General features: G+C 53.3%; 1 protein-coding gene across 6 annotated transcripts in view; it reads right to left on the reverse strand.

Moving 5' to 3' along the window:
- The window catches only part of FBN3 (fibrillin 3), a 63299-nt gene extending 49247 nt beyond the window's left edge, over positions 1–14052 (reverse strand). For 5 of the 6 annotated variants that reach the window (XM_081499232.1, XM_081499235.1, XM_081499234.1 and 2 more), the window contains exon 1: positions 92–344. In XM_081499232.1, the coding sequence (XP_081355358.1) occupies positions 92–101 (10 nt within the window). In that variant the 5' untranslated portion in view covers positions 102–344. Of the gene's footprint in view, positions 1–91; positions 345–1477; positions 1604–1694; positions 1821–3584; positions 3639–3946; positions 4223–4360; positions 4484–8664; positions 8791–8925; positions 9046–9115; positions 9260–9797; positions 9984–10092 lie in introns of those variants that run through there. The other variant, XM_081499230.1, reaches the window with a different exon arrangement.
- Between the last annotated feature and the right edge of the window lie 12410 nt (positions 14053–26462).

Below are 26462 nucleotides of genomic sequence, written 5' to 3' on the forward strand. Positions count from 1 at the left end.
CTGGCAGGCCCACACCTGCACACTAACCCGCAGGGACCCAGACTTCCCCCGGGCGGGCGTCGGGGTCCTAGCTGCTCCGTGGGCCTCTCACCTAGGCACATGGTGCCGGAGGGTCCCAGGCGGCTGCCGGGGGCGCACTCGCAGGCGTAGGAGCCGGCCAGATTGCGGCACACGCCATTCACACACGGGTTGGACAGACACTCGTCGATGTCTGCAAAGACAACCCGCCCCCGACCCCTATCAGGTCCCTGAGCTGCAGGAGCTGGAGCCGCACGCTACCTGAGGCCCCTCCCCTCCGCCGCTGCCGAAGTCCAAACGGCAGGGGGCGCACGAGGTCACAAGGCGAGGGAACGGACTGGGCAGGCGCAGAGGCGCGCGTGTTTGCATTAAATTGTGCAGTGCACCTGCTTGTGCACGCCGACACGCAGGATCCTGGGAGCCCGCACGGGTGAAAGTGCACAGGGACAGGGACGGTGGGGAACGGTGGCCCTGCAAGGGTCAGTCATGGCACGAGAGGCAGAGAGTGAGAGGCAGGAGGAAAACCCAGAGTGGGAAGAGACCTGGTTATGGTGGGGGAGGGGGCAAGTTAGGCTTGCGCATAACTGTGTGTGTGTGTTTGTGTGTGTGCGCGCGCTCGTGCAGGTATCTGTGAGTGCCCAGGGGTCTGTAATGGACAAGGTCATTGCAACAAAGTGTGTGTGAGGGCGGGTGGACACATATTCCTGTGTGTGAGTATATATAAGTGTGTGAGTGCACAACTGTGTGGGTATGTGGTGTCTACACATATAAGTGTGTGTGGCTGTGAGCCTAAGTGTGCGAAAGGGTAAAAATGTGGACACACACGTGTCTTTTAGAGTGTGCACATGAGAGTGTATGATGTGTGGGACTGTGACTCTATGAGCATGAATATGGGTGTGTAAGTCTGTTTTGTGTGAGTACTGGTGTGTGTAATCAAGTGATCATCAAGTGTGTGAATGTCAGAGTGTCTGCATAAGGGTGTGCCTTTGAGGGTGTAACTCTGGTTGTGAGCATGCGTGTAAAGAGTGAGAATTGTTCAGTCAGTCATGTCCGACTCCTTGTGGCCCCATGGACTGCAGCACACCAGGCTCCCCTGTCCTTCACCATCTCCTGGAGTTTGCTCAGACTCATGTCCATTGAGTCAGTGATGCCATCCAATCATCTCATCCTGTGCTGCCCCCTCCTCTTCAGGCCCTCAATTTTTCCCAGCATCAGGGTATTTTCCAATGAGTCAGCTCTTCCCATCAGTGAGAGTAAGTGTGAATGTGGGTACTGTGTGAGTGTGTACCTAAGAGTGTAACTGTGAGACTGAGTATGAATACATGTATGCCTTTGAGCATGCCTGTGTGGGTGAATGCAGGTATACATGCATCTGGCAGCATGTGTGTACCCATAGCATGCAGTGTGCATAAGTACTTGTGTGTGTGTGCATGTCTGTGTGCCCTCCAGGACCCTGTACCTTCACAGGTCTCCGTGTCTGGCCGGAAGCTGAAGCCCTGGGGGCAGGAGCAGCTATAGCTGCCCGGGCTGTTCCGGCACCGCCCGTTGTCACACAGGAGGCTGTTGAGGGCGCACTCATCCACATCTGAGGGCGGGGATGGGGCCGGAGAGCTGGGTGAGGGGTGTGCAGTGGGGCCGGCACCCCCTCCGCCCGTCCACTCTCCCGGCATACTCACCAGCGCACTCCCTGCCATCCGCAATTGCCTCGTAGCCCAGGTTGCAGACGCAGCGGTAGCTGCCCCGCAGGTTCTCACACATGCCGTTGGCACAGACGTCGGGGTTGAGGGCACATTCGTTGTTGTCTGCAGCAGGAAGACAGCATCAGCAGCTGCCCTGGCTCCCCTTGGAGCCTCCAGAAGCCAGGTCCTCCGGGGCCAGAGCTCCAACCTAGATCCTGCCTCCTTTCCTTGGAAACCAGGGTTTCTCAGCACCATAGATATTTGGAGCTGGATCATTCTTTGCTTTGTGGAGGGGAGGGGGGGAACCTGTGCAATGTTGAGCAACATCCCCAGGGTCTACACATGAGATGCCAAGAGCATCCCCAATATTTGTCCAGACATTGCCAAATGGCACCTGGGGGGGTGGCAAAACTGTCCGCAGTGTGGAACTCATGGAACAGACATTATTACATCAGCAACACAATTTCTTTTAAAGCGCGATTATAATAACTAATGTTATAAGATGCTTACCCTTTTGTGCAGAGTATATTAAACTCATTTGGTCCTCACAACATCCCTGAAATGGGACTTACTAGTATATCCACTTTACAGAAAAGGAGGTGCAGAGATGGGAAATAACTTGATCAGTATTCAATCAGTAAACAGTAGGGCCTGGAAAGTTCCCTGGTGGTCTAGCGGTTAGGAATCAGCACTTTCACTGCCATGGCCTGGGTTCAATTCCTGGTCGGGGGACTGAGATCCCCCAAGCCTCATGGCACAGCCAAAAGGGGGAAAAAATAGGCAGCCCCATTTGTCAAAAATGAAAAAAAAAAAAAAAGAATGCTGGCTGGGATTTAAACACAGGCATTTGGCTCCAGAATCTGTCCCTTTAACTGAGGAAGGGGCGCTGGACATCTGTCCTGCCCCCATGGCCCAGTGGTGGATGGGAAACCTGGCTGTATCCTAAATCCTTTTATTTCTTGCTCAGGCAGGAAGGCTGTAACAGGAAGGGATGGTGTCATAGGCTGGAGTTCTCATCCCCAGAATCACCTTAGCACGTGACTTTATGTGGAGATGGACATACAGTCCATTCTAGTATGATTGTATCCTTATAAAAGTGGAGGTCTGGGCACAGACACACAGGGTGAACCCTGTGTCGAGAGGAAGGCAGAGGAGTTTGGGATTAACATATATACATGCCTACGTGTGTGCTCAGTCGCTTCAGTAGTGTCTGACTCTGTGACCCCATGGACTGTAGCCCTCCAGGCTCCTCTGTCCTTGGGATTCTCCAGGCAAGAATACTGGAATGGATTGCCACGCCCTGCTCCAAGGGATCTTCCCAACACAGGGATCAAACCCACATTTCCTATGACTCCTGAACTGATTCTTTACCACTGAGCCACCTGGGAAGAAGTCCCTAACATATATACACTACCCTATATAAAACAGAAAACAGACAAGGACCTACTGTATAGCACGAGAATTAAATTCAATATTTTATAATAACCTATAAGGGCAAAAAATCTGAAAACTGTATATATACATATATACTGAAAATATATATACTGGAAAGTATATATATCATTTATATATAGTGTCTGAATCACTTTGCTGTATACCAGAAACATTGTAAATTTAAAAAAAAAAAGGATGAAGGCAGAGATCAGGGAGATGCTTCGACCAGGCAAGGATTAACAGCTAAGTGCTAGAAGCTGAGAGAGGTGTGAGACAGACACTTCCTCACAACCTCCGAAGAGGCCACCCCTGCTCACACCTTGATCTGGGACATTTAGCCTCCAGAGCTATGGGAAAATGACCCCCCAGCCTGTGATACTTTGTGGAACCCAGTGACCTGACCGGGTTCCCAACCACGTCTCTGCCCCTCAGTCCCAGCCCCGCCCCACTCACCTCTGCCATCCGCGGTGATGCCAAGACCGCTGCTGCATAGGGCCTGGAACTCAGCTGCGGCGGCAGGAACAGGGAGAGAGGGGCGGTCATTGGCTATTGCTGAAGCCAAGCCACACCCAAGATGTGGCCCCTTGGGGCTGGGCAAGGGTCTAGGACTAAGATGCCTGCTCCAGTGGGAAGAATAGTTTTCTTTTTGTCTCTTCTTGGGGGAGAGACATCCACTCGACCCCATGGGAGCCAAGCTCCCCCCACCACTGTCCCCTCCTGCCCACCCCTACCCTGCGGTAATAAACCACAAGCAAGGACTAAATAAAAGTGGGGCCATGGAAAGTGCGTGGGGGCGGGGCAGCTGAGGCTCTCACCAGAGTTCTTGGGAGGACATGGCTGGCAGGGCTCCCCAAACCCATGGGCCGGGCTTGCACAGCAGCACTCGGATTTGGTGACAGCACCGGGGAAGGGGCGGGCACAGGAGCCCTGGTCGAGGGTCCCGTAGCACGTGCTGCGCACGTGGGTGTCCACGCACACTCGACCGTCAGCACCCACCGCAAGCCCCCCGAGGCAGCGGCAGTGGAAGGAGCCCTCGGTGTTGGTGCAGTGACCATTCATGCAGATGCCTGGCGTCTGGCACTCATCGATGTCTGCAGGGGTCGTGGGGGGGGCACTGCGACGGGTCCCAGCCACCCCATCCCCACGCCCCACCCGCCCTTGCCACCTCCCCTCTCCTCTTCTTCCCTATCCCCATGGGTTCCCCTGTGGTCCAGCCTGCAGTTTCTCACCCACACAGTGGCGGCCACCAGGTGCCAGCAGGAAGCCGGGTTTGCAGAGACACGTGAAGCTACCATCCTCGTTCAGGCACACTCCGTTGGCACACATGGTGGTGGTTGCACACTCATTGTGGTCTGGAGACACCAGGAGAGGCTGGGTCCCAGCAGGGTCCTGGCACCCACACTTTCATTGGGCCAGTCCTGCCAGGTAGACCAGCCCGGCCCTCATGTTTCCAGGGACTGCTCCCAGGGCTGTGGGAGCCTGATAGGATGAGACGTGGCTGTCAGAGACTAGTTTGGCATGGGTACTAGGTTGCAGGACTGTGAACTCCCCTGGGGCCAACTGGGACCACTAGCTCATATCTGCATCTTCCATCCTGGCACATATAGGTGCTCCATGAATAGTTGTTCAAAGTCCTTTAAATAAGTCAGGTGGTGGCTGCACAACATCTCACTGCTGCTGCTGCTGCTAAGTCGCTTCAGTCGTGTCCGACTCTGTGCGACCCCATAGACGGCAGCCCACCAGGCTCCCCCGTCCCTGGGATTCTCCAGGCAAGAACACTGGAGTGGGTTGCCATTTCCTTCTCCAATGCATGAAAGTGAAAAGTGAAAGTGAAGTTGCTCAGTCGTCTCTGACTCCTAGCGACCCCATGGACTGCAGCCCACCAGGCTCCTCCATCCATGGGATTCTCCAGGCAAGAGTACTGGAGTGGGATGCCATTGCCTTCTCCTACAACATCTCACTAAATGCCTCCAAATCGTTCATTTAAAAATGGTTAAGATGATAAACATGTTATATAGGGACTTCCCTGGTGGCTCAGTGGTAAAGAATCTGCCTGCCAATGCAGGGAACTCAGGTTCTATCCCTGGTCCAGGAAGATCCCATGTGCCAAGGGGCAACCAAGCACATGTGCCATAACTATTGAAGCCTGGGTGCCTAAAGCCTATGCTCTGCAATGAGAAGCTCAGGCACCACAACTAGAGAAAGCCTGTGAGCAACAATGAGAAACTGGAGCATCAAAAAAAATTTAAAAGTTATGTATATTTCGCCAAGATAAAAAATGCAAAAAAGAAAATTGAAAAAATGAGGTAGCGATTGCATGAAATTACGAATGTACAAAAATGCCACCGAATTGTTCCCTTAAAAAGGGTTAGATACAAACTACTATACATAAAATAGATAAGCAAGGTCCTACTGTATAGCACAGGGAACATATTCAATATTTTATAATAAACTATAATGGAAAAAACGGGTTAAAATGGTCAATTTTATGCCTTGTAATTGTGCCATAATTCTTAAAAATGCAAAAAAGAATTGCATAAATGAGATGGTGGTTTCATGACACTAGAAATATCCTAAATGCCACCAAATTGCTCACTTAAAAATGCCATTTCACACATCATGATATTTATTATTAATACATAACTGTATGATCTTTATTACATAAAAATGGATGCTTAGTTGTGTAAATACACAAATGAGACCTAGAAGGACACATCAAATAGTAAACTGCTTGTGTTAATGGATGACATTAGTTTTTTCCTTGTGCTTTTTGGTTTCCTATTATGCAAGTGTTAACTTTTAAGAAATAAATGTTATTTTTAAAAACCTTTAAAAATGCTATGTTTATCTTCCTGCAAAAAAAAAAGAAAGGTGGTTGCACAACATTGGGAATTATTGAGATTTTCACTTTTAAATGATTAATTTATCTTGTATGAATCAAACCTGCATTTAAAAAGGAAAGGGCAAAAACCATCAGCTAATGAGAAAATAATCTATGGACTTCCCTGGTGGTCCAGCGGTTAAGAATCCACCTTCCAATGCCAGGGACTCTGGTGAGACCCCTGATCAGGGAACTTGGATCCCACTTGCAGTGGGGCAACCAAGCTGGAGTGCCACAACTACTGAGCCTGTGTGCTCTGGAGCCCACATGCCACAACTAGAGAGAAGCCCACGCACCAGAGCCAAGAGCCTGCCTGCGGCATTGAAAGATCCCGCATGCTACAAGGAAAATCCCGTGCAACCCAACTGAGGCCCGATGCAGCCAAATAAATAAATATTTTTTTCCAAAAACCTTTCTTAAAAAAATAGTTTAATTTAAAAGAAGGCAATCGGTGCAGTGCAGAAATGATTTGTTTACCAAAGTACAGTGTTAAATAAAAACGGATTGAAGCAAGAAGAAGGAAGAAAGGGAGAGAGGGAGGAATGGAGATAGGGAGGGAAAAAACATAATGAATACATAAAAGGTCCACACCTAAATGTGTACATGAACTTCCACAGAGGCATTATCCATAACAGCAAAAGTGGAAACAACCCAAACAGCCACCAGCTGATGACAGTAGAAACAAAATGTTGTCTGCTCATATAATGGAATGGCATTTGACAATAAAAAGGAATGACATTCTGACATATGCTACCACATGGACGGATCTTGAAAATGTGATGCATCAGTGAAAGAAACCAGTCACAAAAGGCCACAGAGTGTGTGATCCCATTTATGCAAAATGCTCAGAACAGGCAAATCCATGGGGACAGAAAGTAGATTAGTCTACTGCTGAGGGGTGGGGGGAGGGGAGGGAGGATAGATGATTCTGGAATGACTGCTAATGCAGAGGAGGTGATAAAGAGGTTCTAAACTTAGACTGTGGTGATGCTTGTACTAAAAGCCATTGAAGTGTACACTTTAAAAGGCTACTTTTATGGTATGAGAATTATATATCTATAAAGATGCTAAAAGGGTTTTTAAAAATGAATGAATTGCACAAACAATTATGTTCAGTATTTTATAACCTATAAAGAAAAAGAAGCTGAAACTTTGCTGTACATCTGAAACTAACACAACACTGTAAATCACCTATACTTTAATTTTAAAAATTAATATGTACCAAGAGAAAAAAAATTAAAAAGACCAAACTAATGATTTCATCAGCTCTTACTGGTTACAGACTATGCAGAGATCTGAAGTCAACATTAAAGACCTGATGGTAAAATGTGAAACAATGAATTAATCATTAGAATTAATCAAAATTAATTTCAGTACAGGGCTTCCCTGGTCGCTCAATGGTAAAGTATCTGCCTGCCAATGCAGGAGACACAGGTTCAATTCCTGGTCCAGGAAGATCCCTCATGCTCTGGAGCAATTAAGCCCATGCACCACTACTACTGAGCCTGTGCTCTAGAGCCTGGGAGCCACAACTACTGAGCCAACATGCTGCAACTACAGAAGCCTGTGCACCCTAGAGTCTGTGCTCCACAGAGAGAGCACAGGAGAAGCCACTGAAATGAGAAGTCCATGCACAGCAACTAGAGCAGCCCCCGCTCGCCACAACTAGAGAAAGCCTGTGCCCAGCGATGAAGACCCAGAACAGCCAAAAATAAATAAATAAATAAAAATTAATTTCAGTAGGTGATATCTAGCTAATAAAACAGTGTAAATAAAAATAATGATTTATGCATGGAAATAAATTACTATACTTCAATTAATGCTAAGAAAATGGTTAATTTGATAATCAACTTTCTAAATCTACCTAATAATAAAAAGTAAACACTCTGCAAGGAAATAAAACAACAAAATTCTGTAAAGCAATTATCCTTCAATAAAACAAATAAAAAAAAAAGAATGAATGGAGAAAGGAAAAAAATCCTTCCCAGTGAGGAAAGATTAAGGCAGGTCTCAGGGTGACAGAAGAGGACAAAGGGGTTCCCTAGTGGCCCCCACAAGCTGTGGGGAGTTTAGTTGGCACCCCCTATACCCACAGGGAATCTGAGGCCAAGGCGCTCTCCATGGTCCTGACCCACCTCTCTTGGAGGCAGATGAGGGGCTGTGTGTCAGGAGCAGAAGCAGACGGCACAGTCTTACCCCAGAGGCCTCTTCCTGGGAGTCACTCTGTGACTCCTAGGAAGGGGAGAATGAAGGCATGGGTAGAGAGTGGACAGACCACAAGGAGGCTCTCAGATGGGCTGGCTGGGCTCAGGAAGGGAAGCAGAGGATCCATCCAAAGAAAGGATGGAGTGATGGAGCAGGAGTGGCAAGATTCGAGAAGCAAGGTAGGGACTCCCTCGGTGGTCTCATGGCTAAGATTCCAAGCTCCCAATGCAGGGGTCCTGGGTTCGATCCCTGGTCAGAGAACTGATCCCACGTGCCTCAACTAAGAGTTTGAATGCCACAGCTAAAGATCCTGCATGCCACAATTAAGACCTGGTGCAGCCAGATAAATTAATAAATATTTTTCTTTTTTAAAAGAGGTAAGGAGGCACTGAAAGGCAGATACTGGGGCCCAGAAGTCCCCTCCCCACTTGCCCACCCTCAACTCACCCACACAGTTCTTGCCATCAGTGCTGAGCTCAAAGCCTGCATTGCAGACACATTGGAAGCTGCCCTCCGTGTTGACACAGCGGCCATGATGGCAAAGGCTACTGCTGGCGATGCATTCGTCTATGTCTGGGGGGTGGGAGGCAAGGTAGGCGGGCGGTCAGCAGGCGTCCTCCCAGGCCCCCCAGACTCCAATTCGGGCCAGAGATGCAGGTTCCACCAGCCAGGCCCCCTGGCACACCCACTTCCAAGGGACGGCCATACCCAGGCACGCCTGCTTGGTGAGCGTCGCCTGAAAACCCTCATGACACCGACAGCGGTAGGAGCCGGGGGTGTTGATGCAGTCTCCGTGGCGGCAGGGGCTGCTGGCACATTCGTCCACGTCTGCGGGCAGAGGACTCTGAGCCTGAGTCTGGTAGGGCACACCCCCACCCCCAGCCCAGCCACCACTTACCAATGCACTCCCCCCGGACGTCCTGTGTGTAGCCCACGTTACACTCGCAGAGGTAGCTGGAAGGGGTGGGCAGGCAGCGGCCGTTGAGACACAGGTTGGTGAAGTGTCGGCAGATGTTGATGGTCTGGTTCAGTGTGGCTGTGCCTGCGGGTAGGGCCGACGGAGGGGGGCAGGTGCCTGACTGAGGGCTGGGCCCCTGGGTCTGGGCCTCCCTTCTGGGTTCAGGCACACACTCAGAGGCTGGGACCCCACCCCCTATGGCCAGGCTCTCCCACTATAGCCCAGCATCCTGCCCTAAATTCAGACCCTCCACTTGCCTGAGACCCCGGACCCCCATTCCAGCCCTAGTGTGTGTGCCCAGTCACTTCAGTCATCTCTGACTCTGTGCAACCCCCTGGACTGTAGCCCACCAGGTTCCTCTGTCCAAGGGATTCTCCAGGTGAGAATACTGGAGTGGGTTGCCATTTCCTTCTCCAATTCCAGTCCTAGACCCTCACCCAAAGCTCAAACTCGGCCTTGGAGGCTGGGATCTCCAATCTGCCCCCACCCCCAGACCACTGGCAGTACTCCCATCCCCACTGCCCAGGCCACAACCCCCACTCCAAAGCCCCGTCCAGACCCTGAGGCCTGGATCCCCTTTTCCACCGGAGGGGTCTTGGACCCCCTCCTCCCAAGTCCTCACCAATGCTGGCATCTCCAAGGCCCAGGCTGGGAACCCCACGACCATTGGAGCCGTGGGGGCTGTGCCGTGCCAGCCCTGGGCCAGGACCCACACCACCACTGGATCCAAAGCCGGGGAGGCTGGGGAAGGGGCCCGGATAGGAGGGCAGGAGCGGGAGCCCCGGGGCACACAGTCGCTGGAACTCATCTGCAAGGGAGTGAAGTTGGAAGTTAAGCCTTCGGTTGTACCCTGGGTCCCCAACCCGCAGGCCGAGCTCTGGGGTAGAGGAAGGCAGGAAGCACCCCCAGCCACTCACCAGAGCCCCGAGGAGGACACAGCTCAGGGGCCGGGCCAGCTGTCCAGCACCTGCCCTTGTCACAGCAGCACTGCCTGTGGGTGTAGTGGCCTGCAAGGTCTCCAGCACAGCGGCCTGCAATCAGCACCGAGAAGCAAGTGCCAGCACGGTGGTCTGCAGCAGGGGGCGGGGTGGGAGGGGTAGGGAGGATCGTTCATGTGTGCTCAGTCACTGTTCAGTCATGTCTGACTCTTTTGAGACCCCATGGACTGTAGCCCACCAGGCTCCTCTATCCTTGGGATTCTCCAGGCTACAATACTGGAGTGCTAGCCATTCCCTCCTCCAGGGGATCTTCCCAGCCAGGGATCGAACTTGCATCTCCTGCATTAGCAGGCAGGCAGATTCTTTACTGCTGAGTCACCTGGGAAACCCTGAGGACCAGTTACCAGACTTCACATCCCAGCTCCACCAGCACCATCTGCAGGACAGACCTCCTTGCCTCTCTGTGCCTCAGTTTCACCATCCGTGGACCAGAGATGCTCAGAGCACTCACATCAGAAGAGTGTTGCAGAGTGCACTCTATTTGGCACATGGCTGATCCTCGCTGAGAGGATTAAACCAAGTTTAAACCAAGAGGTAATAAACGAAGATTTCCAAATTACCCCAGAGAAGGAAATTTGGGCTCATGCCAAGCAAGTGTCCCATACCGAACACTGGCATTGTTAGTAAGCTCCCTGGGATATTCAACCACACTGAGGAAGACCCCAGGATCAGAGAGTTGCCTGGGAAGTCAAGCTGGATGCTCAAACAGAGATGCTGGGATCTGTAGCTGAGTGGCCTCACTTGCCAGCTCTGGGTATTCTGCAGAAACCCAAGAGGCTTTTAATTTGAACAGGGACCAGGGGAGCAAAAGCTATGATGAACCTAGACAGCGTTGGATCATAGAAAAAGCAAGAGAGTTCCAGAAAAACATCTACTTCTGCTTTATTGACTACGCCAAAGCCTTTGACTGTGTGGATCACAACAAACTGTGGAAAATTCTTCAAGAGACGGCAATACCAGACCACCGGAGCTGCCTCCAGAGAAACCTGTATGCAAGTCAAGAAGCAACTGTTAGAACCAGACATGGGACAACAGACTGGTTCAAAATTGGGAAAGGAGTATGTCAAGGCTGTATATTGTCACTACTTATTTAAATTATATGCAGAGTACATAGTGCTAAATGCAGGGCTGGATGAAGCACAAGCTGGAATCAAGACTGCCAGGAGAAATATCAATAAACTCAGATATGCAGATGACACCACCCTTAGGGCAGAAAGTGAAGAGGAACTAAAGAACCTCTTGATGAAAATGAAAGAGGAGAGTGAAAAAGTTGGCTTAAAACTCAACGTTCAGAAAACTAAGATCATGGCATCTGGTCCCATCACTTCATGGCAAATAGATGGGGAAACAATGAAAACAGTGAGAGACTTTATTTTCTTGGGCTCCAAAATCACTGCAGATGGTGACTGCAGCCATGAAATTAAAAGATGCTTGCTCCTTGGAAGAAAAGCTATGACCAACCTAGACAGCATATTAAAAAGCAGAGACATTACTTTGCCAACAAAGGTCCATCTAGTCAAGGCTATGGTTTTTCCAGTAGTCATATATAGATGTGAGAGCTGGACCACAAAGAAGACTAAATGCCGAAGAATTGATGTTTTTGAACTGTGGTGTTGGAGAAGACTCTTGAGAGTCCCTTGGACTGCAAGGAGATCCAACCAGTCAATCGTAAAGGAAATCAGCCTGAATATTCATTGAAAGGACTGATGCTGAACCTAGAGCTCTAACACTTTGGCCACCTGATGAGAAGAACTGACTCAAATGGAAAAGACCTTGATGCTGGGAAAGATTGAGGGCAGGAGCAGAAGGGGGTGACAGAGGAAGAGATGATTGGATGGCATCACCGACTCAGTGGACATGAGTTTGAGCAAACTCTGGGAGACAGTGAGGGACAGGGAAGCCTGGCATGCTGCAGCCCACCAGATCTCAAAGAACCAGACCCAACTTAGCGACTGAACAACAGGGGAGCAGACTGGCAGACTGACAGCTGCAGCCCCTGGGGAGACGGAGGCAGAGGCTCCCCAGCTACAAAAACCACAGACACACTTCCACTGTGACCTCAAGTATGATGGCTTTATTCGGTGATCAGATTTTTCGGGTTCTGACTCTAAAAGAGCGTATTTTTAGGTTTGAAAACCCACAAATGTTAGCCAGTGGCCCACTGTGGAAAAACCCCTCCAACCAGCTGGGAGGGCCCTTGTAGCCACCTCTGAGCTGCCCAAGGCTGAGAAAACAGCTAGCATTTCTACCTCCCCAGACACACCTCCATGCACCTGGCAGCGGGGGCAGGAGGGTTCCCCAGGCGCATGAGTATGAGTCAGGGCTCTGCAATTCCAGCATCATCCCTGGCACTCTAACAGGGCTGTGCCTGCCCAAGCAAGAAGAGATCATCAGACTTGTTCAAGGTCACACAGCTGCTGGAGAGTGAGGCGAGATGGGAAGCCAGGTTCCTGAACCCCAGGGGATCTGACCAAGCAGCTGCCTCTCTAGTAGGGAGGACAAGACAAAATGCAAGAATTTTCACAAAAATGATGCTGCCTTTGCTTATTAAGCACCTACTGTGATCAGGCTCTGCTAAGTGGTCACAAACCCAACTTCTCTGCTCCCCTGTGCTTCTGAATGTGTACTTAGTACCCCATACTTCCACCCCTGGGTGAATCACTCCATAAATATTTAACCCTTTCCATATACTTCTGAGCTGTGCTTCTGGAGAAGACTCTTGAGAGTCCCTTGGGCTGCAAGGAGATCAAAGCAGTCAACCCTAAAGGAAATCAGCCCTGAATATTCATTGAAAGGACTGATGCTGAACCTGAAGCTCCAATACTTTGGCCACCTGAGGCGAAGAGCTGACTCATTGGAAAAGACCCTGATGCTTGGAAAGATTGAGGGTAGGAGGAGAAGGGGGTAATAGGGGATGAGATGATTGGACGGCACCACTAACTCAATGGGCATGAATCTAAGCAAACTCTAGGAGATAGTGAAGGACAGGGAAGCCTGGTGTGCTGCAGCCTGTGGGGCCGCAGAGAGTCAGACATGACTGAGCTAGTGAACAGTAAAATGGGTAAGTACTGCCAGAACATCACACATAAGGCAGCTGAGGCTAAGCAGAGAGGTTAAGCAACTTGCCCTAGGTCACTTGGAATGGAGGACTGAATTGCGAGCCCATTTTCAGAGGACACTTGACCTTGATTCAAATCTAGGCTCTGCTATTCAGTAGCTGGGAAAGGCCCCCACAGTCCAGGGGACGTGCCCAGAGCTAGTCACCATGCCAACCAAGACGGCCCCGAGAGGTGGAGGAATAAATAGGTCTGGCACTGGCCACAGCACACTGGCAGAACACCAAACACAACATTCTCGGTCCTGCCTGGTAGAGATCCAGCCTGAGGGGCCCAGGTGGCGCTGGAGACCTGCCAAGCCCACCTTGCCTCACTAAACCCAGGCTCTGCCCATATCCCATCACAAGTGTTTCTGGCTAGCCCTGTCAGCCACTTCTAAAGTCTAACGAGCAGCTCATCAAGACAGCAGGACAGGGAGAGAGAGCCCAAGGATCCCCCCGCCCCAGCCAGGTGGGGTTTGGGGGATTACAGGAGGGTGGGTATCCAGGGAGAGGCACAGACCAGAGGACTCCACCCTGGTAGGGTGGAGGGTGAGGGGTCTGGGGAGCTGGGTGTGGGTAACTATCTCTTCTACATGTGGATTTGGCTCAAGCAAACCTCCCCTCTCAGAGCCTCAGCGATCTCAAACACAGGGTGTGGGGGAAGACGGGTACTTTTTTTAAAGTCTTCAGGAGCGGAAGGAGGGATACAGAGACTGTGGCTAGTGAGGCCATGGGCAGGAGGACATAAAGATGGAGGATGGAGGACAGACAACCAGAGGGGCATAGAGATGGGGGCTAGAGGGGCAGAGGGGCATAGAGATGGGGGCTAGAGGGGCAGAGAGGCCAGGAAGGCAAGAATGACAACCAGCCAGTCAGCCAGAAGGACACAGAGTCCTAGGGGTAGAGAGGCATGGGGGAGGGGAATTCACTGAAGCTAGGAGACCAAGATAAGAGACCAGAGAGCTAAAGGCCTTAGAGATGGGGGCTAGAGGAGCTTGCAGACTGGGGTCAAGAGAGCATAAATACCAAAGTGCAAGGAGCCAGAATTTCTGAGGGGATGGAAACCAGGGTCCAAAAAACACAGAAGGACATAGAAATTGAAGGGCTAGAGAAGGTTGCAAGGGCCAGAAGCTTGCAGAGATAGATGAGCAAGGGATCTGTCTCCTACCTGGCCTCTGCCCATTCAGCCCCCTACCCTACCCCGAGCCCTGGCTCACCTAGGCAGCGAGTGCCATCCAGGCTGCTGGCATAACCACGGGGACAGGTGCACATGTAGCTCCCAACTGTGTTGGTGCAGTCACCCCCGGAGCAGAGGCCTGGCACACTGAGACATTCATCCACATCTATACAGATCGATGCCGGGTCAGAACCAGGCAGGGTCCCCCACCAGCCCTATCCCACCTCCTCCTCCTCTCTGCAGGGGGAAACTGAGCCGCTCAGAGCAGAGAGGAGGTCCCAACTTGAATCTCTCCCCATCGCCCACCTTCACACTTGGCGCTGTTCTCACTGAGCCGGTGTCCAGTGGGGCAGTGGCACTCAAAGGAACCCACAGTGTTGACACAGCTGCCCCCCTGGCACAGGCCTGGCATAGTCTGGCACTCATCCACATCTGCAAGGTGATGAGAGGCCCGTCAGAGGAGGAAACCAAAGCTGCCAAGGGCTCCCACTCAGCCCTGGTTCCCAGGACTTCTGTCCTCACACATTGGCCCCCTCTACTTACCTTGGCAGGCCCCCGTGTTAATATTGGGGATGAAGCCCCGGCGGCAGGGATGTGGCTGAGCTGGGCAGAGCTCACATGGGAAGCCCCAGGCCCGGCCCACAGTGGCACAGCAGAGTGCCTTGGTGCAGATGAGGCCGGTCAGCTGGTGCTGGCACCCCTCAGGGCCCACTCGACCAAAGCAGGGCCCTGTCCGGTAGTCTGCAGGGCAGATGGATGTGGCAGCTGGCCTCAGGCTGCTCCCCACCCCATCGCCTTCTGCATTTCCATCCCAGCAGGCCCAGCACAGGCCTCTACCTCTCTCACCTGGACTACTGTTGCGGCCACCTTCTCAGGCTCTCTATACTAAAACATCAGGTTTTGTTTTTTTTTTCCTGACCCCAAGCCTCTACTCATACTGTTCCCTTTGCTTAACTGATGAACTCCTATTCACCTTTCAAAACCCTTTCTCTCCAAAGCAGTATCCAACCAACCTCCAACAGAAGCCAGGACCTCCAAGCCTACAGAGCTCAGAGCATGTCTGGAGACCCTCCCCCCAACCAGGCCCACCCTCCCTGCAGGCTTGGGCAGGGACCCATGGACGCCCCACTGGAGAGCTGGTCCCATCCCTGAGCAACCTCCGGCTCTGCCGAATCTCCCAGGCTCCAGGAGGGACCCAGTATCCACCAAAGCTCTGAACCCACAATTTTCATCGCTGAACTCCCGCCCAGCCGAAGGTGGTCTCATCGGTCCCCCCACCACCGGGCATGGGCCCAGATGTGACTTCCTGGCTCCATGCTCCAGATGGCTCCAATCAAGGGGCTGGCACTGGACCAAGGGAAGCCCCTCCCAGAAGGAGACGCCAAAGCCAGCCGCCAGGCCCGTATGGAGAGGAGCTCCAACACAGTCCTGACTTCCCTAAGCAAAACAGGGTTTCCAGACTCTCACCTCAGCCTACCAGGACCCTGGAATCCCCACTCATTCTTAACCTAGCACCCACCCCTGCCTCTCTCTGGGGCCCCCACCTCCCAGCCCCCACACCAGGCCCCTCCTCTCACCCTCCCCACTAACCTTCACTTTCCCTCAGCCACCCCGACTGCTCCCCCTCTGTCAGCCCAAATTCCAACTCTGTTTTCTTGCCAAATCCAGTTTCCCAAAGCCCACCCTGGAAGCCAGGCAACCCATAGCCCCTCCAGCTTCTGATGTATGGCTATACCCTCCCCAAACTGGCTCCAGTCACAGATGGGCCTCAGCAGCAGCCCCCACACTGGGGTCAGTCCCAGAACCCTTCCTGTCTTTGCTTTCCTGGGCTCCTTGGCCAAGCAAGGCACTCTGGTGCTTCATCGGCCTGGGCATCCCCATCGCCACGCACTCCTTTTCACCTTCTCCTTCCCAGTTGCTGGTGGCTGGGCTCCATTTCTTTGGTGGACCCTTAAATGCCCCCCTGCTTTTCTTCCCCAAGAACCTCAACCATCCATGGGGCTTCAGGCCCCGTAGATTTGGCAGCCCCAGACCTGGGTATCCAACTGCCTCCTTGGTGACCCGCAGGTTCCTCAGCCAACACTGAGCCTGAGCGTCTTGCCTTTCCCTGCACCCACCTGCCCCTCAGTTTTCAGAGCAGACCTGAGGTTCATCACTATCTCCATCCCTTGCCGCCTCGCATCCAACTTCTCATTGCAACCACTGTCTTTGCTTCGGTGACAGCCTCCCAACAGGTGACTCCTCCCACCTCAGCCTGTGGGGTCACTTCGACAGTGGGGGAGCAGCATAAGGGGGCTTATCCATTTCATGAACTCCAACTTACCCCTTCCTACAAGATGCCCTTCCTGATTTCCTTCCCAGGAGCAGACAGTTTCTCTGCCCTTCTGAGCAGCAAGGACAGCAGAGAGGAGGTCTACTGGACCCTCCAGGGGTCCAATCATGTCTCAGGAAGTGCCCCTTCCCTGCTGACCCCTTCCCCATACTCAGCTTGGTACCTCTCTCACACTGAGGCCCCATGAAGCCGTACACACAGGCACAGTGGTTTGGCCCAATGCAGCGCCCCCTGTTGTGGCAGCCGTGGTCACAGATAGCTGTGGAGGAAGGGAGGGGGGTGGCCTGAGGTTCCCCAACAGTAGAGGGAGCTGAGGCCCAAGTGAGCCTTTCTTCACACAGGAATCCCCACAACCCAGCCCAGACCGAGGGATAAGATTGTAACAATGAGTGTGTCCCCTCCAATCCTGGTCCCAGAAGAGGGACCGGTGGGCAGTGGGCAGACGATAGCAGAGACCTGACCTCTGGGATCCCAAGCCCAGGTGTGCGTGGGGGGTACTTACGTTGCCCACACACGGTGCCCGTGTAGCCCCTCTGGCACAGACAAGACTCCCCTCGACAGCTGCCCCCATTCATACAGCTCACACTGCACCCTGACCCTGTGGGTAGGGAGCAGGGCACACACAGGAAAGCCCTGAGATACCTACTCAAGGCTCTGGGACCAGAAGTGTCCAGCCTGGCTCTGGTCCTTCAGCTAAACCAGCCTGGAAACTTCCAGAGGCTTCTGGAAGCCGCTCACCTTCTCTTCCCGCCCCTGGGGTGGGGGATCACTTCCTGCTCACCTCGGTTCACCCCACAGCTGGGGGCCAGCTTCCCATCAGTGCAGACACAGAGGTTGGGTCGGGAACAGAAGCCCTGGCCACAGGCATGCCTACAGATGGCTGGAGAGCAGCAGGCAGCGGTCAAGGCCAGGATTCAAATCTTCTGCCATCCCCACCCCCCGCACGCCTGGAGGACCGAAGCTCTGCTGGAGCCACGAGGAGACAGGTGTTCTTTGGGCCCGAAACAGTGAGCAGTAAGGACAGAAGTTGGAGGGTACTGGTGTGCTGGCTGTTGTGCTGGGGTAGGGGGGCAGTGAGAGGGAAGGTCTCCTGCGAACAGAGTCAGATTCCAGACCCACTAGAATGGGGTGCGGGTAGAGAAACAAAAAGAGACACAGAGAAAAAGACAGACAGAGACAGAGACAGCGACTTAGAGAAAGACCAAGACAGAAAGACAGACAGACTGACAAGCAGACAGACACAGGGAAGCTGTAAGGCAATGAAACATGGTTGGGTGTCCTGGGAGCCTGAGGACAGAGGCAAGGGCCAATTTCATGGCTTAACTCCACCCCCCCAGCCCCCTAGAAGGCAGCGGCACTCACGCACGACACACTGGTTCCCACCAGGCAGTGTCCTCCAGCCAGGACAGCAGTAGGCGTGAAAGCGGGAGCCGCACACATTAGGCCTTCAGGAGAGCAGGAGAGGCAGGTGAGGAGCCCCTGCCCAGCTGGACGTCCCCTGGGCCTCATTCTCCCACCCAGCAGGATGGCCCAGCCCAGGCCCAGCCCACATCCCAGGGGCCTCTCAGCATCCCAGGTACCACACACCCTTGCAAGAAGCCAGGGCTGCCACGCCTGCGCACACTTCCGAGACCGGCAGGCTGCACAGCCCCATCCCAACGGCCCTGGACACCTGCCACGCACAACAGGGCTGTCCAGGCCAGCAGGAGCCGAGCCAGAGGGCCCCGGGCCACGGTGAGGGGGCTGGCTCCTCTCCTTGTCAAGCATGGACCCTCCAGAATCATGATACGTCCCTCTGAGGCTGCAGAGAGGAGGTGGAGTCAACCTCAGCAAGAAGCCCTTGGGCACCCAGGAGAACCAGGAGCAGTGGGCAGGCTGCCGGGATGGAGAAACTGGGCGCTTGTGGGGGCCCAGGGAGGCATCCAGCCCCAACCCGCAAGCAGATGAACAGTCAGGGGAGGCTTCCCGGAGGAGGTGTGACTTCTCAATGATGGAGTCAGCTGAGAGGAGGGTGTCAAAGCAGAGACAGCAACCTGGGAGCGAAGGCAAGAAGACCGTGGACCTTTGAGTGGAGAGGAGGGGTGGGTGGCAGCCTCGGTGTTTCAAGAGTGCATACCTGTGTATTGGAGCTCCCACTTGTAGGTCAGGGCAGTGGAGAGCCCTTGTAGGGCTCTAAGTTGGGGGAACAAGGACAGAAATGGATGTAGGCCGGCATGCAGGAGGGCTTGTAAGGGCCCCAGAGGAAGCACGCAGTTGAGGAGGCTGGGCCAGGCATCCAAAGAGGATTGCAGGAGCTCTGGGGCACAGACTGGAACTTCCCGCTGGTGAGAACACCCTTCTGTTCAGCAGGGAAGGGACAGCTATTGTGCCCACTTCACAGAGGAGCCAACTGAGGCCATCACACATTTAGTAAGGGGCTGAGTGGGAGCTGAAGCCCAGGCAGAGGAGAGAGAAGGGAAGAAAATCAAAGGGACCCTATGCTCCAGGAGGTGCCTGGTTCTCTCTGGAACCTGGAAGGATGGGAGGGAGACGATGTGGACACAGTCCTCCCTGGCAGGGAGAGGACTCGACAAAGGCTAGGGGGACGGGAGCTGGGCCCTTGGGGAAGAGAAGGCAGACCAAGTGGCCGTCACGGGGCCCCTTTCAAGTCCAGCTTTCTGCACTAGAGAGGAAAGAATTGGGTCTGGGGGCAGAATGGATGGGGAGCGTGCTGTGTGACCTTGGGCTGGTGGCTGCCCCTCTCTGGGCCATCAGAGTTTGACCAGGTGGTCTTCAGGTCCTCGGAAAAGGAAAAGACCTTTGTCACCTCTGGCGGGGAAGCGAGAAAGTCGGCCCCACTAGTCAAGGGCACTCTCGTCTGGCTTCCAAGCCGTCCAGGCTGTTGTGCGCTCGGAGGACGCCTTCTCTACGCAGTCCCCGGGGCCTGGGAGACCTCCATCTCCGGCGTGGCCTGACCCAGCTCCCTCCTTCACCCCTCAACTTTGCGTCTGAGAACCGCGCCCAGGAGCTTATGGAATGAATGAGCGGGGACAGCAGCGCGCGCTCCACGAGGCGGCAGAGGGGTGGGGGTAAACGGAGGGGCGGAAAGCGAGGAATCCTAGGATCCGCGAACTAGGCGTGGGGGCTAGCGGGTAGGGCACGCGCGCCCGCCGAGCCCGCGGCCCACGTTCTCCACCGGGCAGGGCCCGGGACGCAGGCCCGGGAGCCGCCACCACGCTCGGCACCGCCCTCACCTGCGGGTCTGGGTCTGGCCGCGCCCGCACCCCGGGCCGAGCCCCTGCGGCGCCTCCGGGTCCCCGCGCCCCAACGCCGGCGCGGAGATGAGCGCGGAGAGGGGAGGGGGCTGGGGCCGGGGCCGCCGGCTGCAAACAAAGGAATCCCCTCCCCCTCCGTCGCCCCAGCCCCCTCCTCCTGCCTCGGCCTCCCTCGCACCCGCTGCTCTCCGGTTCCTCCGCCCGCCCCTGGCTCCGCGCGTCCCTTACCTGCCAGCCCGCGCGCGTGGAGGCAGGCGCGACAAGCGGACGCGCGGGGCTCGGCGTCGGAGGGCCCGCTCGGCGCCGCGCCGGGGGGCCCGGGGCGGGATCGCAAAACCGAGAGGCCGACCCCGCTGAGTTCCCAGCCCAGAGCTGCCACTCGGGGTGGGGGGTTGGGGTCGAGGGCGGGAGGAATTGGAGGAGGGCGCGTTTGCACCTCTGAAGTTCCCGGGGCGGGGGGCCGGGGGCTCAGATCCCGGGCCTCGGGGAGTGGCTGGAGCTGGGGGAGGGCTTGGGGCTCCTGGTGAAACTCCGAGGGGCTGAATAAATGGGATGGGGCGGGAATACAGACCCGAGGCGCGGGCTGAGACGGGGCGCGGGGAGGCTGTGGGGACCGCGTTTTGGGTAGAAATTGAGCTGGTGGTGGCCCTAAGATGGAACTGCGATTTAGTGTGGCCTGGAAGAGATCCAGGCCTGAAAGGTCCCGGGACTCACCTGGAGGGTCTTTTCTATGTTCTCCCCTAGCCGCCGCCTTCTCCTTCGAGCCTGGAAAATTCCAAGGGTGACTGGGGAATCTTACCTGGCTGCCTGGAGCCTGGATTCTTAACTAGACTAAGCTCCGGAAGCCCCCAACAATGTAGGCAAAACGCTGGCCAGAGATGCGTTTTCTGGGAAGGAGGTCCACTTTTTAAAATTTATTTATCTGATCCTCAAAACGAAGAGTTTAAAAAGCCCAAAGTTCTAGCCTTTCTGAGCCTCAGCTTCCCCAGCTGTCACAGAAGTTGAATTTCAGAATTTCTGCTCCCTAGCTGGAATTCAGATTCCAAACAAAAATTTCTAGCTTTCCCCACTGCTTTCCCACCTCTGAGAACAGACGCCACCTGTGATCCTTGATATGGAGATTAGTCAGAAGCTGTTGGACCTGACAGTGTTAGTCCCCTCAGCAAACTCCTATGCATCTGGCAAAGCCCAGTTCAAAAATACCCTGCCCACACCAAAATAACTCATTTACCCTATTGAATTCCTGAAGCTGATTATGCTGATCGTGCCTCCATCATAGCACTTCTGGAATGTAAAAAAATAAACAGCAAATAACCATTTGAGGTAATATTTAGCAGGTGCTTCTGGGCCAGGCATGCTGTTAAGAATTTCATACACATTATCTTATTTATTTATTTGTCTGCATCAGGTCTTAGTTGGGGCACTCAGAATCTTCGTTGCCTCATGAAAGATCTTTCTTTGCAATGCATAGACTCTAGTTGCAGGCCATGAGGGCTTAATTGCTCCAAAGCATGTGGGATTGTAGTTCCCTGACCAGGGATGGAACCCAAGTCCCCCGCATTCAAAGGCAAATTCTTAATCACTGGACCATCAGAGAAGTCCCACACATAATCTCATTTCATCACTAAAAAAGTCTACAAGAGAGAGAACTGTTATAATTTCCCAATATGGGTCCCAAGAGACAGGCCTGACTCTATGATACTCTTGGACCAGAGAGAAGGACTCTAGGAGGACGGGAAAGAAAGAAGCATTCTGCCTGGGAATGGGGGTCTTGAAGGCTCAATTGTTGTTGTTGTTGAGTCGGTAAGTCATGTCTGACTCTTTTCGACCCCATGGACTGCAGCATTCCAATCTTCCCTATCCTTCACCATCTCCCAGAGTTTGCTCAAAATCATGTCCATTGAGTTGGTGATGCCATCCAACCATCTTATCCTCTGTCTCCCTTTTCTGCTCTTGCCTTCAACCTTTCCCAGCATCAGGGTCTTTTCAGATGAGTCAGTTCTTCGCATCAGGTGGCCAAAATATTGGAGTTTCAGCTCCAGCATCAATCCTTCCAATGAATATTCAGGGATGATTTTCTTTAGGATGGACTGGTTGGATCTCCTTGCGGTCCAAGGGACTCTCAAGAGTCTTCTCCAACACCACAGTTCAAAAGCATCAATTCTTTGGCACTCAGCTTTCTTTCTAGTCCAACTCTCACGTCTGTACATGACTACTGGAAAAACCATAGCTTTGACTAGACAGATCTTTGTTGGCAGAGTAATCTCGACTCACTGTCCTCCACTGTCTCCTGGAGTTTGCTCAAATTCACGTTTGTTGAGTCAGTGATGCTATCCAACCATCTCATCGTCTGTCACCCTCTCCTCCTGCCTTCAATCTTTCCCAGCATCAGGGTCTTTTCCAAAGAGTCAGCTCTTCATATCAGGTGGCCAAAGTATTGGAGCTTCAGCTTCAGCATCAGTCTTCAGTGGAAAGGAACACCTGTGAAAATCAGAGGGAAGGACAGGCAAACGCCCAAACACAGGAGCGTGTGGAACATGTGGGAACTGAGTAAGACTGGAGCTTTCAGGGAGGGGAGAAAGGGAAAGAGGACAAGATGGAAGCTGGAGGGGTGAGCAGGGGCCAGGAACACCAGGGCACCTTCAGTAGATAATGGACAAGAGGGGGTATGTCCCACCTCTGAGGTGAGCCCTAATGGGCTCCCAGGAAGAGGTGTCACTCTAGAAGGTTCTCCGTGGGGAGAACTAGAACTGGTCTGGGGAGCAGAGAGAGCTCTGGGGCTGGGCTGGAGGAGCATGAGGCAGAGGGAAACTTTGGGGACAAGATTGAGGGCATCCTGGCTGAGGAAATGGAGTTCCCGGGGCCTGTGAGGAGAGTCAGGAGGGGTGGTAGGGTATGGGGAGAGTGGCTAGGGAAGGAACCCCAAGATCAAGTTGACAGAGGTGTGGGATTCCAGTGTGGGAAGGGTCAGGGGCTGCTGTGGATGAGTCAGCTTTCATGGAACGCCTTTGTCTCCCTTTCTTAGGCTCCTTTGCTAAGGTCAGCCCTGGTCTGTTCTTCATCCACCAAATGTGTTTTACATGGGCACTGGGCTAGGCTCCTGCTGCCCCAGAAACAGCCCAGCCTACGTGTGGAAGGTGGGGAGGGACAGTCCCACATCGGGGACACGCACGACCGATACCTCCATGGCTAAGCCCCATGGAAGGCTGGTGCATCAGGCAGCCATTCCTTCTAGAATCCTCCCTACCTGGACTTCCCTGGTAGTGCAGTAGATAAGAGTCTGCCTGCCGCTGCAGGGGACACAGGTTCTACCCCTGGTCCAGGAAGATCCTACACGCTGCAGAGCAACTAAGCCCATGCACCGCAAGTCCTGAAGCCCGCGTGCCTAGAGCTCCGCCTTGTGAGAAAGTCACGGCAATAAGAAGCCTGAGCACCAAAAGTGAAGAGAAGCCCCCGCTCATCACAACTAGAGAAAGCCTGCTTGTAGCAACAGAGACTCAGTGCAATCAAAAATAAATAAATAATTTAAAAAATTTCTCCCCAGCTGCTCTCTGGAAACCAGGGGAGGAGCAATCCATCAGGTGTGGTGAGACAGAGGCTGTGTGGGGCTGTTGGAAGTTTTAGTGACATATGGAAGGGACACTGACAGCAGAGGGTGTTGCTGCCATTGGATCCTCCTCACTACTGGTGTGCCGTCTTGCCCTCAACTGCCTGAGTCTATTGCATGCTGTCCGTTACTGACGGGGTCACTCATTACATTACACTGTCATGAAGGCATGTGGATGCTCTTACCCTTCCCCCAAGCTTGCCAATGCCACCCCCAACACTGCCATGAGGGCAGAGCATGTCACACAGTTTCCCCGTCAACACCAAATGACTGCCAGATTCCTATTAAAAGATGACCCATCAGCATCCCTCACTGCTGTCACCTCCTTGTCTCCCATCCAGGGGATACCTTGCTGTTTTCTGGTTTGCTCCCCTGCCTGGGACATTCGTGTGGCCCCCTGTCACCGTTACACCTTTCCCTTATTGCTGTGACATTGTCACCCACAAACACCATCACTCAGAGTGTCAGGATTCTTAAAGAGCAAGCCACAGAAATCAGTCTTGGCAGAAAGGGTGCTTGGTGGAGTACAAGATCTCTGGGGAGGTTGGAGACCCAAGCTTGGGGGTCCTGCAGCCAGCAGAGGCACCCCCAAACCACCCAGAGATCTGGTCCTACTGATACACCATCCATTCCTTCTCTGCTCCAGCTCAGATGGTCCTTGGTGATCCTGGACTCTGGAAACCAAACTGAAGCCAACCTCAGCAAAACAGAACCCAGGGGAGCCCACTTAATTTTTTCAAAAAAAATTTTTTTTTACTTTATTTGGAGTATAGCCGATGAACAATGTCATGATAGTTTCAGGTGGACAGCAAAGGGACTCAGCCACACATATACATGTATCCATTCTCCCATCCCATCCAGGCTGCCACACGATATTGAGCAGAGTTCCCTGTGCATGCGTGCTAAGTTGGTTCAGTCGTGTCCGACTCTTTGCAACCCTATGGACCGTAGTCCGCCAGACTCCTCTGTCTAAGGGATTCTCCAAGCAAGAATACTGGAGTGGGTTACCATTTCCTTCTCCAGGGGATCTTCCTGACCCAGGAATTGAACCTGCATCTCTTATGTCTCCTGGCAGGTGGGTTCTTTACCGCTGGTGCCACCAGTTCCTTGTGCTATACAGTAAGTCCTTGCTGGTTATCCATTTTATTTTTTCCTTTAAAAAATTTTTAAAATATGTATTTATTTGGCTGCACTGGGTCTTAGTTGAGGCACACAGGATCTCTTATCTCTGTTGCAGCATGTGGGATCTAGTTCCCTGACCAGGGATTGAACCTGGCCCCCTGCATTGGGAGAGCAGAGTCTTAGCCACCAGGGAAGTCCTGGTTATCCATTTTGAATATAGCAGTGTGTACATGTGTATTTCAAACTCCCTAACTATCCTTTCCTCCATCCTTCAAGGGGGTCCCACTTTTGACGCCAGCATCCGTCAAAGTTGGGGCCAAAGTCACTTGGCTGGAGGACTGTGGTGGGGGGGTGCTTATGCCCCCACCTTGCAGCAAGGGGTCTGGGAGAATGGATATCCAGTGTCTTGAAATTTTGTCATTCAATTTGCCTCGTGAAGGGGGCATGTCCCAGACCCAGGGAAAGGTCATCTTAGTCGTCTGACTAAGGAGACAGCAAAGGTCCTATATGCTGTGTTGTCTCTTTCTTGTCACCAGTCGCTGGTCCTGCGCCACTGTCTCCCTTGATGCTGTCACTGTCATCACCAGGGCAGTCTTTTTGTTTTGGCCATGCCTCACCACATGTGGGATCTTAGTTCCCCAACCTGGGATTGAATCCGTGCACCCTGCACTGGAAGTGTGGTCTTAACCACTGGACCACCAGTGAAGTCCCACCATGGTGGTATCTGTATGTTGTCATCTCTCACTGCATCACTCTCCTTGCTGTCCCTTATCACCATAAAATGGCCACCCAACCAACATCACACCAATCCCTGGGGTATTTTCTTCTTACACTGTCACCTGTTGCTGTCACACTGCCTCCTCAGGGGCACCTGTTGCTGTCACACTGTCTCCATCACCCGCTGTTCCTGTTCATTGTCTCCTGTCCCTGTCACATGGTCACAGCATTCATGCTCCGCTGAGCACCACACACTGTTGTCATCCTGGAGGGTCACTGTGCAATATCTGAGTCATTCTAGCTCTATTCTTTCTCTCCACATCACCCCCCGACCCCATGACTTTCGGTACTGTCCCAGACTGCCCTCTTGCAGACAGAACTCAACTGTGTATGTCCAGGCCTAGAAGACTCGCAGATGCCAGTAACGTGAGTCTAAGGGAAGGAGGGACACAGGGCTGGCAGCGTGTGCCCAGGAGCACAGGGCCAGGGCTGGGGACAGACACATGACAGGGCGGGGGGGGCTGCAGTCTGTGCCGTGTGGGGTAGCCTGGTAGTCTGGGGACAGAGCTCTCTTTGTCTGAGCACAGGAAGCAGCTGGGCTTAGGGAGGATGGAGCACATGGCCAGGGAATTTGGCTGGATGCCTGGGAATGAGGCAGGGCTGGGGCGGGGTGGTGGGGGTGGGTGGGGGGAGTGGCGCATTCTGAAGTTCCCCGGGAAGGTCAGGCACAGGCTAAGAGGGGCGGAGAGAACAGCTGGACCCAGACGGCTTCCCCATCTAGTTCTTCAGGAATGACAGCCCTCTTTACACATTCTCACAATAGACTCCTGAGGCAGGCTCTTCTGTCCCCATTATACAGATGGGTAAATGGAGGCACAGAATCCCCAAGTCACTCACCCCGTCCCCAGAGCCCTAAAGAGCACAGGCAGATTTGAATCACAAAGCCCCAAACCTCAGTCTGCTGGGCAGAGGGAGACAGCAGA

This window comes from Giraffa tippelskirchi, chromosome 6 (assembly GCF_054371585.1).
Source record: "Giraffa tippelskirchi isolate mGirTip1 chromosome 6, T2T-mGirTip1v1.2.pri, whole genome shotgun sequence".
Lineage (NCBI taxonomy): Eukaryota > Metazoa > Chordata > Mammalia > Artiodactyla > Giraffidae > Giraffa > Giraffa tippelskirchi.